This window comes from Paramormyrops kingsleyae, chromosome 7, assembly GCF_048594095.1.
Source record: "Paramormyrops kingsleyae isolate MSU_618 chromosome 7, PKINGS_0.4, whole genome shotgun sequence".
In the NCBI taxonomy this organism is placed as follows: Eukaryota; Metazoa; Chordata; class Actinopteri; order Osteoglossiformes; family Mormyridae; genus Paramormyrops; species Paramormyrops kingsleyae.
The window spans coordinates 21,548,461-21,563,013 of NC_132803.1; the positions used below are offsets into that span (position 1 = coordinate 21,548,461).

At 39.3% G+C, this 14,553-nt stretch overlaps 1 protein-coding gene and 2 non-coding genes across 3 annotated transcripts; all 3 read left to right on the forward strand.

Moving 5' to 3' along the window:
* Positions 1-2,649: 2,649 nt before the first annotated feature.
* On the forward strand, positions 2,650-4,709 carry mrps2 (mitochondrial ribosomal protein S2). The gene is made up of 4 exons (XM_023817975.2): positions 2,650-2,742; positions 2,976-3,092; positions 3,229-3,355; positions 3,750-4,709. Exons 1-4 carry the CDS (start codon positions 2,718-2,720, stop codon positions 4,300-4,302), a joined length of 822 nt encoding a protein of 273 aa, XP_023673743.2. The 5' UTR covers positions 2,650-2,717; the 3' UTR covers positions 4,303-4,709.
* Positions 4,710-7,161: 2,452 nt separating this feature from the next.
* Positions 7,162-7,296, forward strand: LOC111847102 (small nucleolar RNA SNORA17). Its single transcript, XR_002839018.1, has one exon. It is a non-coding gene; the product is annotated as a small nucleolar RNA SNORA17 (small nucleolar RNA).
* A 6,466-nt stretch (positions 7,297-13,762) lies between these two features.
* On the forward strand, positions 13,763-13,895 carry LOC111847103 (small nucleolar RNA SNORA17). The gene has a single exon (XR_002839019.1). It is a non-coding gene; the product is annotated as a small nucleolar RNA SNORA17 (small nucleolar RNA).
* Positions 13,896-14,553: the final 658 nt, after the last annotated feature.

Consider the following 14,553-nt stretch of genomic DNA (forward strand, 5'->3'; position numbering starts at 1 on the left):
AAACAAAATTGGACAGTCAGTCTGGGGGTACAGGTATATGTCTGTATTTGTGTGTTCCATTAGCCTCTCCAAAGGAGTCAGGCATGGACCTCTTCAGCTGTCCTTTGGATTTTCCATATTAACTATTCTGTTTTCTCGATGTTACTTTTTCTCATTTAATTGTATATTAATCTGGATGGGTTAGAACAGTAATTGACATCCATTCACTTTCTTACCAGACTATACACAATGAATTTATTTCTTCCTCCATAACTAAATCCATCTGCTATTGAGTGATATACAACTAGCTGTAAAAAGTATCCTTGTTACTGGTCTAAACTGGTAATGGTATGCAAAATCAGCAGGGCTGTCTTTTCCATTGTTTCATCATTTTATGTTGAGTAATGTCTGGCAGTGCTTGCGCCTCCTATTTGTATGTAAAAAGTACTGTAATTTATTGCTGTTTTTACAGAACAGCAATAAGATCAGCTGATGGGTAGCAAATCCTATGTGCATTGAATTAATTGACCTTCTCTCTGTCCCACTGATTTTCATTAACAGTTTTTAATCATTCTTTTGTTGTGCTATGTGTATGGCAAAACCTTTTTTTGAATTCCTAATGTGAAAAAAATGTTATTTATTTTTGTTTATACAAAAGAAGAGACTTTACTGACCATGCTGTGCATTGCCAGTTTTCATAAATATTTTGCAAAAAAAGTTTTCCCCTTTTCCCTGTTTGAGGATAAAAAAAATGTATGTATCTTTAAAGAGCAGCTGTCAAATAAAGAGTGAAATTATAATAAAATGTTGATAATGACTTCACCGAAGATTAAACAGCTGTGCATGGGTTGCATATATTGGAGAAATCCTCATAATTTTGAGTTGGCTAATCCTGCTCAAAATGGATTGAAAATTCAGCTGCCAAAAAAGGTCAAAGGTCAGATTCAGAATAAATTATCACATGCAAGTGGAGCTTAGGTGGCACTTAAAATTACCTCCAGAATTTATCAAATAAAATTGTCCTTTATATGGATTAATTTGCCTTAGTTTGCTTTTTTTTCATGGTAATATCAAATCAGGCTCTAGTTCATACTTTATATTCCCAAACAAATAAAAAAGAGGCAGCACAGTCTGAGTCCCAGTGTGTATAGTTGTTGCATGTACTCCCTACACTTGTATGAGTGAATAAGTGCCTAATAAGACTGTATGTTTCTTGGGATGGACTGGTATTTCCTTCAGGCTGTGCTACTTAAGATGAGATACAGGCTACCTTTTACTGGGCAAGTGAATTGGAGTAAGTGAAACAGTTATGAAATTTCCTTAATTATGCATTGATTTTAACATGATTCAAAACCATAGCTTAATCAAAACAATCAAGTATGCTATATACAATGGGTCAGTGGAACCAGAACTGATAAAAAAAATACAATGCTGCTTAAAAATATAACACAGTTACATTTTTCAGATCAGAATAAATCAACTGCTTTAAAAAAAAGCTTTCAAAACTCTTGAAAAAATTCCTCACTTCACAGATAAAATAAGGCCATTTTTGCACACTTATAAACAGTTCAATACGTCCATTTTCTTTTTACAACTGCCCTCATGTGGGCAAATGGTAGTCCTGACAGTTATCCCTGGCTCTGAGTGTACCAGGGTGGTTCATTTCTTTGGGATCTCTGGGATCAGGGACCAGGAAAACTTGGAACTGCAACTGAAAACTCAGCCTACCCCTGATGTCTTTATGTTTAGGGAACCATGACACTAACTTTAAGATGCAATGTGCTTTATATTAAGATTAGCTCCCACAGCATCTGGAGTCAACAACATGTATGACGATGACTCGTCTGGACATCATCCATAAAGGCTAAGTATCAAAGAGCCTTCTCTGATCCAGCATAATCCTGTAGGTGTCCATCATGTAGTGAATTTATTATCAAACTTCATTATTAATTTAAACGTAACCAATTTGCCCCATGCCTCAGTAAATAATAGATTATTAATTCAATATTTCAAATAAGTCCATTTTTAAAGGGACAAGAGAGTGAGTTGTTTTTCAATGTGTAATGTGTGGGCAGAAAGTATGGACAGCCAGTATGCCCACTCAATAACTCCGTGATGCTTCTAACATCAACATCAAATCAAGTTCATCCTAACAGTAAAAAGACTTTCATGACCTTCTTTTAGTTTGTGAAAAACAGAATTGTGTACTTGTGCAACAGGTTAATATAAAGTTATGTAAAGTCAACAGGAAATAGTAAAGAGGTGAATGAGCTCATTGGAAAGAGCCTGAAAGAAACCATGACTCCTCCCATTTTCAGAATACATAAGGTTTAAAACTTAGTACATTGTAGAAGAATGCATCATGCATTTAGAATAAAAAATAAGATATTTCACAGAATATGGAAAGGTACTCCAGTCTTCCTCTCTTAAATATTTTATATTAAATATTATAGCCTTGTTTCTGTTATTGTGGAACTGCAATATTTTTGTCTGTATATAAACAAATATATGCATTTGTATTATAAACATCATTTTCGTTTGCATTTGAGGTAAAGAAATAAAGCTTTGGAGCGTGCACTTTAACCTAGACGATGCAGAGAATTGTGGGAAGCTGAGTTTATATGACAAATAGAACTCGTATACTACTGCCCGTTCTGCGTCCCTGTTGGCCCACCAATGACATCAACTCCCGACAAGCCTTGCACTTAGATCCGCTTGGGCCGGCGACTCGAGAAAGCATGGCGACTGGAAAGCTTGTTAAAGGTGAGATGGAACTGTTCGATTTTAATTTTACTATGTTTTTCTGTATTGTATTAACACATCGTATAGATTGGTAAGGTACTTTTATTTGCGTGTATTTGCGTTTAAGTGACGACTGATTTAGTCATGATCAGGGTGCTTTAACGCCAGTTAGCGGTGACATTCATTTGGGTTTTGTGACATAAAAATGGTTACATATATAAAACGATTATGCCTGTGGTCTGTGTTTAATTCAGTGTTTTGGAGGTTCGGCCGTCCAGCACAGCTATCGGCAAGACTGTCCGACATCCACGCTTATGGTCGACTATACGCGAGTGCGGCGGCCGCTCAGACTGTTCACAATGACATCCCAGGTGCACATAAGCTCATGTTCTTGTGTTCATCTCATAAAATTTGAAATATGTTGCAAATACCTGTAGGCAAGAACTAATACGCTACAGTTTCCACTTATTTATGTAACATTCCTATTATTCCTATTCCTGCCTTTAGGTGAAAATCGAGTTCTCACTCAACCCCTCAGTCACCCGGACTTCTTCCGCCTGTCCGAACTAATTTCCCTGAAGGATTTATTTGAGGCCAGGGTTCACCTCGGCCATAAAAAAGGCTGCAGACATAGGTATAGTAATACTTTATGCATTCTTTTTGTATCTTTTTCAGTTCATCCTTTCATCCATCTTCCATAACCAATTATCTAGTACACTGTCACTCTGAAAATGAAGCCTTAAGATTTAATGTATTTTAAACATTGCAAATTCAAAATGATACATTGGGCAATATGTAGTGTTTAACATATATTGTAAAGGAATTTGCTTGAATTTTTGTTGAATTTCTAGAATAGCCAAGATATTGTAAGCTGTTGTTTTGGGAAAGTGATTGCTTAAAAACCAGTTTACTACCATTGGGTGTTAATTTGCTCATCTTCAGATATGATGTTGACATGATGTGATATGATATGATACGATACTTTATTGGCAGACATAAGTCTGAAATTTTTCTTGCTAACTTTGCAGGCTAATGGAGCCTTATCTGTTTGGCTGCCGGCTGGATCAGGACATTATTGACCTGGATCAGACTTTGGAGCTGCTGCAGCAAGCACTGAATTTCACAGCGCACGTGGCGTACCGGGGGGGAGTGATCCTCTTTGTCAGTCGACGCCGGCAGTTTTGTCACCTGGTTGAGAGCATGGCGAGAGACTGTGGGGAGTATGCTCACACACGCTTCTGGCGCGGCGGACTGCTCACTAACGCACCCATCCAGTACGGCCCAGGCGTGCGTCTTCCTGACCTCATCGTCTTCCTCTCCACCCTAAATAATGTCTTCCAGCAGCATGTAGCTATTCGCGATGCAGCTAAGATGAATATCCCCACTGTTGGGGTGGTGGACTCCAATTGTAACCCCAGCCTAGTGACCTTCCCTATCCCTGGCAATGATGACACTCCTTGTGCAGTGGAGCTCTACTGCAAGCTCTTCAAGATGACCATCAACCGCGCCAAGGACAAAAGGAGGCAGATGAATCTGCTACATGGTTTCGTAAGCCCAGGCTCTGAAGAACCACGTTCCTAGAACAAGTAAAACATTTTATCACGTTTATCAACAGCTACTCTGTCATCAGGGAAGGAATATTTGCAAATAACCAGGATGTAAAACAACATCCTCATCTTATTTTATGTAGTTACAAAAAGGGTGTGCTTATATTTGTGTAAGCCAGAACGTTTGCTTCTAAATTTCAAGGTTCCTAAAATGCCTATAACGAATACCTTTTGTCTTTCATGCCCCGTTAAATTACATGTGTTTTGCATTTTATTGGCAACTTTGACATACTGCACATAATGTGGGCTTGTTTTATTACCCATTTAGAGTATATATCTTCAAAAAATTATTAGTGACCTGCATGCTGATGTAATGTCCTGAATGAAAAAGTTTATGTACACTTGTGTGTAGAACAATAAATACATCTGGTTGAACTAAAACTGTTGAATTTTGCACAGTAGGGCTCGGTCTACTTGAAGTACAACATGATGCACTGGGGAAAATGTACCACAACCCTACAATTCTATCCTGTTGTATGGAGCCCCCTAGTGTCAGATGTGGAAAAAAGAGCAGTGTATAAGTCTGTGCTCCTGATTTTTAATTAGATTTGCACTAGGGGGCTCTGTACTAGTCCATGTTCTCTGAAGAAAAAAAATCCAGTTACAAGTCCATGCACACAGTTTATAAAACCATATGTAAGTATTACAAAAGTATGGGTGTGAATGGTGAATCCATAGGCACAGTTTACAAATCTGTGGGCACTGGTAATGCTGTTGACAATTACTACTACATGTAGATTGGTGTGACTAAGACAAACTTCTTTTTGCAATTCAAAGTAAAAGTTATTTGGGCAATGGTACCAACACCGTTGCAAGAAACTCACTAGAACTTTTTGCTGTTAGAGGTCCAGTTCAGGAGATTTGCAAATTAGCTGATCATAGGAGACTAATACAGTTCTGTTTTTTTTGGTAATATTCTCATGTCACACAATTGTCAGAGCTTGCAAAAATATTCCATAATGTATACACAAAACGATGATGTTGACCTTTATGTGAACCATTGTAATTCATTTAGGTTACTTTTAATGGAAAATTTTAGTATATGCAGATAAAGGCTTCATTCTGGTATTTTCTTCTATAGCAATTTAAATGGTACAGAAACAGATAACTGTCATTCAAAGGGCATGTGTATTATACAGATGAACACTATGAAGAATCAGTAGGTAGCTGGAATTATTCAAACCCACAGGTCTGAAGCTTCAAGTAAAGAACGCTATTGACAGCCATTTCAAAGAATAAACAAGAAAGTGACCCTAGCCACATCTCCTGTATGACTTTGCGATTATTGTTGTTGCAATTTTTCTGAATTGCTAAAACACATCCTTATTCTTGCTAAAGTGTTACAGTATGATCAATGCAGACGATCATACATGTACCATACTGTACACCAGGGGTCGCCTACAGGCATCTACAAGAAAATATCATTTAATCTGGACCACTGGATCAACCCCCCACCCCCGCTCTGTAAACTTTGTCATGTTGCTTACAAAATCTGGCCCTCGGGGAAAAATAGTTGAGGATCCCTGCAGTAAACTGTATGTTTACTAAAAAGTATGTTATATGCTTTGATCATACATTGCTTAATGAACAGCTATCTTTTTTCCAGTACTGATACTTTACAATCAACTATATATGTAAAGATTCAAAAGACCCAAGCAAAGATTTTTTCCTGCCATGTCATGAACACTTTATTATTATTATTTTTATTATTGTGTAATGACTGCTCAGTAGTGTATGTATTAACTGGCTTTGTGTGTGACCTGAAAGTAGTGTTAACTTTTCAGACAAAGGTGAAATAGTTTTGAGAGAATGATTTGATTTTGATAGACAAGTCAAAAGTTTTTTGAATGCCATTTGAAGATTTGGTTTTATGTTTGCTGTTTTGTGAAAAGGATGCAATTTTGCAGGAAATATGTTATTAAAAATAACATTAAAAATGTATTAACAAGTAAACCAGGGTTGTCCAACTCCAGTCCTGGGGGGCCGGAGCCCTGCGCATTTTTGGGTTTCCCCTCATTTAACACACCTGATTCAACTCCTTGTACTAATTACCACACCGCTCTTGAACTGAATCATTTATGGTGGAACAGGGAAAGAACTATGCTACACAGGGCTCCGCCCCCCCAGGACTGGAGTTGGGCACCCCTGAAGTAAAACAACAGGTGGTGCTATGGTTTTAGCAACTGGTGTGTGATTACACAGCATCCCGTATAAAAACCAGGTAAATACATGTTGTTGTGATAAGATAGTTCTGAAATACATAGATGTATAGAGTATTATTTTGCATTTCGATGCCGGGTATTTGTCTTGCTAACATTTTCTTAGCACGTCAAATTTGGCGGGACAGCATTTCATACAAGTTACGGTCGCCGAAGGGTTAATCGCTTTGTACGGTTTGTCCTGCACGCTTGCCGTAGTTCGTGTACTATAAAATGTGACGTAAAGAAGCTGCCGTCCTCTTTCCGGCGGAGACTGCGGGTGGAGGTTAGTTTGAATTTTCCTTATCCACTAAATGTGCGGGGTTGCTGTCATGTACGGTTCCTTTACTCTTTTGTTATTGCAGTTCTGCAAAACGCGATGTTAAACATACGTATTCTACACTTAATTCTGCGCGCAATCAGACTTTAAATCTTGGCTGACTCATGTTAGCCCTCCTGCCGGTTCACTAACTTGGGCTGTGTCTGAACGAAATTTACCCATATAGTTAAAATTCTCAGGCATTGGGTGCAGTTTATTATATATCGTAAATACTAATGTATTAACGTTTGGTTTACAAGATGGATGGCTAAAGATTGATAAACTGGATTATTGTTTTTTGCACTCAAATACGAAATCCGCCACTAGAGGCGTTGCAGTGCGGTTTTCGATGTCGCATTTGCTTCATTAGTTGGCGGAAAGTAAACCAGAGCTATGTCTACGCTCAGTTCCTAAATGAATGGGGACTCCGCATGACTGTTAGCTCGACATCCAAGTTACGTGATGCATGTAAATCCTCGATCCAAATGTTTTCAACCCTTGTAAATGGTAGTAAATATATTTTCTGCTTGTGATTGTAGACGGAGTTTTACCAGCCAGGACGCTGAAATCTGCCGAGGCTTTGACCCATAAGTAGGTGGTGTTAGGGTTGGCATCGACCCGTTTTTAAGTTTTTGAAATGCATAAACGCTCCACATAAATTTGTGTTCTGCATCAAGGCTTTTTTTACTTTGTCAGGAACCTCTTTAAACAGGGCTTGTCCTTTGAAAAATGCAGGCGCACACAAATTTGTGCACCCTAAAAGTGCTAGGTGCACAATTGTACCTTTTTTGTGCGCCTAAAATGTGGTCGGACTTTTGTGCAATGTACTGAAAGTACTTGTATTTGTGCATATTTCTGTTTTTTGTAGTTCTAGTGTTAGTTGAGAATTTTGTCCTAGTTTTAATGCTTTAACATATTTTGTAGAAACCCATTTAAAGTGAATCATTTTTTACTGGTGAATAAAATTTGCAATTCAGAATTCAGTCTCTTTTGCATCAATACTTTGGAGATTGTCCTCAATTTGCATAACACTTGCTGCAGAAGGCTCAGAAGGGAAAAGCACCATAATATTAAGATTATATGGGCCACAATACACATCATACACAACTGAGCAAATCAAATGTGGCATTGGGTAACCCTGACATACATGTACATGAATACATTACCATGATTTCTCATGCATGCATTTTGTACAGGTCATATGCGTGGTGTGTGTGTGTGTGTGTGTGTGTGTGTGTACATTCTAATCGATCTATCTACGGACATAATAAATGCAGTTCTACGACGCCAGTTAAGTTGGTTAGTTAAATCGGTGTTAACTGCATTAGAGTTTGTGCACATTCACATATGTAGAGCATGTTCGGCAACACAAGGCGCCGTTTGACTCATAGCGCGATATCTATATGTTTCACGGCGGAAGACTGCATGCTAATTACGCAAAGTTATGAGGAGTTTAAATCAACGCTGTAAAGAAAGTCCAATACCACTGCAGCCAACAAAAGCAGGCAGGCTTATTGGCAACGTATTGACGACGGAGAAAATGCATGCATACATTTTCACGGTCATAAAATGTGGTCTAAAATATCTCACGACCGAGTATTAGACAATGAAGTGTTTTCTGAAAAGAATCGAAATACTGTTAATAATTAGAGGCTAACAGATGCGCCACAATTCAGAAGTCACCTATTATATGCTGCTAAGTAATGTAATGCTTCCTGAAGTTCCATTACTGTAATGTTACTCATAAAGTAAACCTATACAATATTAACAATAACTGATCTGATTTCAAATGCAATAGTAGTGGAAAGCGTACGTGGCAGCAAGTCAAGATGAAATATAAAAACATCATGTCTTTTTATTGATAGGCGCGCATTTCTTTGTGCAGCTCTTCACCATTTTAGGCGCGTGATGGCGTGCACGCGCAATTGCGCACCTTAAAGGACAAGCCCTGTTTAAACATTTTTTTTTCACTAAATTATAAATACTCTGGTTAATATTATAACTGCTATGGTGTTTGGGTCATGTCTCAGTTATAAAATAAGATTATAAATCGACAATTAGTGCCCAAACTGAAATCATAAGCACACTGTCTCTCCCTGGGCAAGCAAGCAAAACAAACACCCAAAGGCAAGGTGTGCCCAGACATGTAAGGCAACACAAGACCAATTCAGTTTAGAGCTGGTGACTTACAGAGTACCCATCTCCAGTTTGCAGCCTATGAAAATGGATCATGTCTTGGCTGAAAATGTGGCAGAGGACACAGAGCAGTACAGTGATATGGATGAGCAGGTTTCTGAGGAGGAAGACGTTGTGGAGTATCAATCAGAAGACACAGATGCGCCTGATCAGTCTGAGGAGGTCATCACCGGTGCCGAAGCTGCTCCCGCAGTCAAATCCGAAATTGGCAACATCTGTTGGAGCTCAGTACCTCCTGATGTACATGGCAGGACAGCTGCTGAAAAAATCAAGAAGATCCCCGGGATCACAAGGTTTGCTTTGACGAGAGTAAGTGACATCAAGACTTGTTTTGATCTGTTTATGCCATTGTCGCTAAAAAAAGTAATCATGGCTATGACAAACCTGGAAGGGAAAAAAGTCTATGGCGACATGTGGCATGACATTGATGAGGAACACCTGGATGCTTATTTTGGTGTTCTTCTTCTTCTTGGAGTGTACAGGTCCAGCAATGAGGCCACTGAAAGTCTCTGGGACACGTCGACAGGCAGAAATATTTTCAGGGCAACAATGTCACTTCAGACCTTTCAAATGATAACGAGAGTCCTCAGATTTCACAACAGAGACACTAAAGCAAAATCTGACAAGCTTGCTCCCATAAGGGATGTCTGGGAGGGATGGGTGAAGCGCCTTTCACTGATGTTCAACCCTGGGCCAGAGGTAACAGTAGATGAACGTTTTGTCCCTTTCCGTGGAAGATGCCCCTTCCGGCAATACATGCCCAGTAAACCAGGCAAATATGGTATAAAAATCTGGGCAGTCTGTGATGCAAAAACCAGCTTTGCATGGAATCTACAGATTTACACAGGCAAACCTGCGAGTGGCATCCCTGAGAAGAACCAAGGAAAACGTGTAGTCCTCGATATGACTTTTGGACTGCGGGGTCATAATATCACGTGTGCCAATTTTTTTACCAGCTATGACCTTGGACAAGAGCTTCTCAGGAGGAAACTTACCATGGTGGGCACAATAAGAAAAAATAAACCTGAGCTGCCCATTGAAATTTTGCAGGTGAAGGACAGGGCTCCACTTTCTTCAAAATTTGCTTTTACAGACACCACCACTATTGTTTCATATTGTCCAAAAAAAAACCAGAATGTGATACTTATGTCCACTTTTCACAAAGGCACAGCTGTGTCATCAGGAAGTGACAAAAAGCCCATAATTATCCTGGACTATAATAAAAACAAAGGAGGAGTGGACAACCTGGACAAGCTGACTGCCACCTACACTTGCCAGCGAATGACCAGGAGATGGCCAATGGTTGTGTTTTATAATATCCTGGATGTGTCTGCATACAATGCATTTGTGTTGTGGACCCACATCCACCTAGGGTGGAACTCAACCAAAAAACACAAGCGGAGACTGTTTCTTGAGGAGCTAGGAAATTGTCTGGTCAAGGCGCACATACAGCGAAGGGAACGGGTCCCCCGAGACCCGGCTGCCGCAGCCCTGGTCAGACAGCTGCAGAGCTCACCCAGCGCGCCGTCAGCAAGACGAAGAGTGTCAGCGGCAGTATCCTCCTCAGCCAGCCCTGCCTCAGAGTCAACCAGCACAGCCGAAGCCACAGCCTCACTGAGGCCACCAGATTCTAAAAGGAAGAGGTGTCAGGTCTGCCCTAGCAATAAGGACAGAAAGACAAACACATCGTGCTTCCACTGCAGAAAATATCTTTGTAAAGAACACACTGAAAGTGTCTCTTTTTGCCCGACGTGCATCTAAACACACACTCACATGCATGTTCTTGCACAGGTTTTTTTTTTTTTTTTTTTTTTTGAAAGTATCACTTGATTTCTATTGGTTTCATTTGCTTTAGTGATTGTTTGACCTTGCAAATCCTCCTTTTTGTATTATTAAGTTTCTTCTGTTTTGTGTTCGTATTAACCATGCTGTCGTGTTAGGGTCGGTACCGACTCATTTTGTAAGTTTAAAAATCATGAAAGCACCACATAAGTTTGTGTACTGTATCAAGGCTTTTTGACTTTGTCAAGAACTTCTCTGTAAACAATTTTTTTTCCCACCAGCAAGGCATGCCCAGACATGTAAAGCAAGATGAGACCAATTCAGTTTAAGAATTCTCTTGAGGTTTATTTTACAATTTTTTTAAATTGAAAACGAGAAGTATGCTGTCAAAAGAGAGGTCCAGAAAGCCACACCAAAAATATTAAAACCAATCTTTTAATGGATAAGGAAGCCTAACAAGGTAACCAAGAGATAAGAAACTAATTGGATGATAAATTGTTTTGAGGGTATTTATATGGCTTATTTAAGACACGGGTCAGCACCGACGCATTTAACATAAGAGATAGGAACAGAAAGCTAACATAGGACAAAGGTACCAAATGAGTGACTTGTCCTTTTGGGAGGAGTGAATGATGCTGTTGTAACTATACCATGTTCGTATGCTTTAGTAATAGATCTTTGAGTAGCGGCATTGACTTGCGTCCGTGTTGCCCATAAGGGAAACTTTAATTACAAGGGGATTAAGGAACAATTCTCCCACATTTTCTTAGAGATCAAGTAGTAACTGGAAATACATTTTTACAGTATTCTCATGTGGATTGCACATGATTATCTCTGCATGATGGCAGCCAATGGAAGTATACTCTTATTAAAGGTCAAATTACTGCTAATTTGAGATTTAGGTGGGGTTTTGGAATTGTATTTCATTGGTATTTTTTGCAGCGTATCCTGTTTTGTGAAATTACCTTAGTGAATCAACATGAGAATGTCCTGTTTGTCATTTATTGAAATTTAAGTCATCTTTCATGCATAGTGACAGCCATTTGAATAATGGTGCGTTCGTTTTTCTCTCGGAACTCGGAAATTCCGAGTTGAGTGACATCACGTCCGACAATCTCCCGTTCGAGCTACCCACATCTCGGAACAAACATGGCTGCCTCCATGAACACGTTGCTGTGTGTTGTTGCTTTATATTTTAGCAGATTTGGAGTTTTCCAAATGAAGAAAATGGAGATTTTTCCGAGAGACAAACAAGAAACACGAATTAGTCAAACCACATGAACCACATTAAAAGCTTTATAAAATATTTTAGTACATTCATAGCGGTATTCATTTTTCGAACGGTAAAGAAACTACAAACAAACCAAGTCGCCATGTTGAAATTACGTCACAGGAGCAACTCGGACCACAAAATCTTCTCCGACTTTAACGTCATAAAAGGGGCGTGTTTCCGACGGGAAGTGATGTTTTTCGTGACGTATCGTGACGTTTTCATCCGAGTTCCGACTTGGAGAGAAATAATCGAACGCACCATTAGTTCTGTGCCCTTGTTTTAATTGTGGTCGTTTCCCCCCCATTGTACATATCCAAACGATTCCGTTTCCAAATTACAGTATTATGGTTTTGGGCCAATCCACATTTTCAGTTCTGATCCAATACACGACTGCCAATACCTATACAGATTACAATTAGAGTTTTTTTTCTTTAATATTTTAATATAATAAATATAAACTCTGTGTTCTCCATATGTTTTTTTAAACTAATAAATACAGATAAAAAAATGTATGCCAAAAAATCTTTCGGCATCTGGAAACGTCGCCTCATTCGTACATCTTTTTAAGCATTTCTGAGGCATTTGGAGTTCAATCCGAATATCTTCCAAGTGAGGATATGCAAGTGCCGAATGCTTAAAATGCCCCACAATTTTTCTCCCACTGGCAAACAGCATCACTTACACTTCAGTGCAATCGGAGCCCCTCGTGTATCACAAGCTGTAGCGACTGCACAAATCAGTCCAAGCTAGCAAGTCCCAAATCATCCATTGCTGTTTTTCGTATTATTCATGTCTCTCACAATCACATGGGATTTTCCACTAAACACTTCTTCCCTCTCTCAGAACTTTGATTTTGCAAAGACTACATTTCACTGTTACTATTTGTTAAAAGCTGAAAATACTTTCAGATTGTCCCCCTCTTCCGCTGATCTTGCACTCCCCCTACTGCCAATGGTATGTGCATGATGCCAGCAGGCGGGTTCCAGCGTTAGTGTTCAACTTCAATGCCACATAACTGTTGTGCGATTGATTGTACAAATTGACTTAAATGCGAGGTATCTTCATACAGACTGCCGAAGAAAAACTAAAGTATCAGATGTGAATGTCACATATGGCCAAAACCTGATCAGTCAAATAGTCTGGATCTGTGCCAATACCAATCTGAATATTTGATTGGTTCACCTCTAGTAACAGATGTTGTCTCTGCTTTATTTCTGCAGTTTCTGTTTCTTCAATTGTTTTTTTTTTTTCCCTCCTGATGTATTTTTGTGTAGCTGGGTACATAAAGATTAAGCAGGACTACTAAATTTTAACTTAATTACCTGCTCATAAGGATAAATCTTTACACTATAAGATGTGTAAACAAAAACTCGGAGTGAATTTTGGTTGGGCTGCAGAACATCACTTTTTCAGTGAGGTGGGGTTGTACCTGTGGTAGATGCATGTTATGTTATGGAATCTATTAAAATCAGGGCTGTAACCTTTTACTGTCTGTTTCCAGGCGCCCTGCGAGTCTTCATGTTGACTGTTTCAGTGTGTCCTGTTCATGCATTGGCTTTTCCACTAGATGTCATGTTCAGTCAGCCATGAGTCTGGTTTTTGGACCCCTCCCCCTTGCTAAAGTGCTATGGTGAGTTTGTTGCTTTTTTCCACACCCTACAGTTAGACTGCCCCCTAGAGGCTGTGCAGTGTGACTAGGTGTCATGTCTGTGTCAGTAGGTGGCGCAGAGCGAGGGGCTGCCACTACAGACAGCGCTCAGGATTTTATGGGTGCTCAGAATGACTTGCAGCCATACAGCTAGTCACTGGATTTCTGCTTAAGACATGACGGTCAGGCTGTGTGCAAATAAGTTTTTGAATGTTATCCTTGAGCGCAAAATGCTGCACTCTTGCACAATGCCGTTTTTCCCCAATGGGTGGCATAATTGAATCGATGTATTAAATGTTCATTGGAGGCCTCTATTAATCTGAAATTATTTATCTGGTGCAGGGATGAGGCTTGATGTCTGAAGTCTGCTGTCTTTTTCTAGGACTTGAGGTAAGAACTCCCTGTAAATCCACCAGTATTTTCTTATTGGGAGGGGTATTTGAATCGAAGACCCTTCCAATCATGCTGTAGTTAAATCCCATTTAAGAACACTGTAAAACTAAATTCATGGATGATTAGACTAACGGTTCATTCACCCCAAGTAACTTATCTGTATGATGTGAACTGATGTCCGCTTTGAAGATAGTACTAACAGCCATGTTTCTTGTGTAGTTTAAATATGGGGTGATGAGCACTTCAGAATCTTTGGTAGGATGCTGGTTAACTTGGGTTATTTTTCTGTTCTAGATGAATGTGTATTATATAATCATTCTGTAATTCTGACCTGTGTTATAATAAAGTGTAAATCAAAGCTGTTTCCAGCGTCATTTTTGCACACAATCGATGAAGGCTTTGCGGCCTCTTACAGA

Bases quoted from the DNA above. Each gene is read 5' to 3' on its own strand.
- mrps2 (XM_023817975.2), top strand. From the start codon at position 2,718: ATGGCGACTGGAAAGCTTGTTAAAG. The intron at 2,743-2,975 runs GTGAGATGGAAC...TGTTTAATTCAG, and splicing joins GACTGGAAAGCTTGTTAAAG to TGTTTTGGAGGTTCGGCCGT. The intron at 3,093-3,228 runs GTGCACATAAGC...TCCTGCCTTTAG, and splicing joins TGTTCACAATGACATCCCAG to GTGAAAATCGAGTTCTCACT.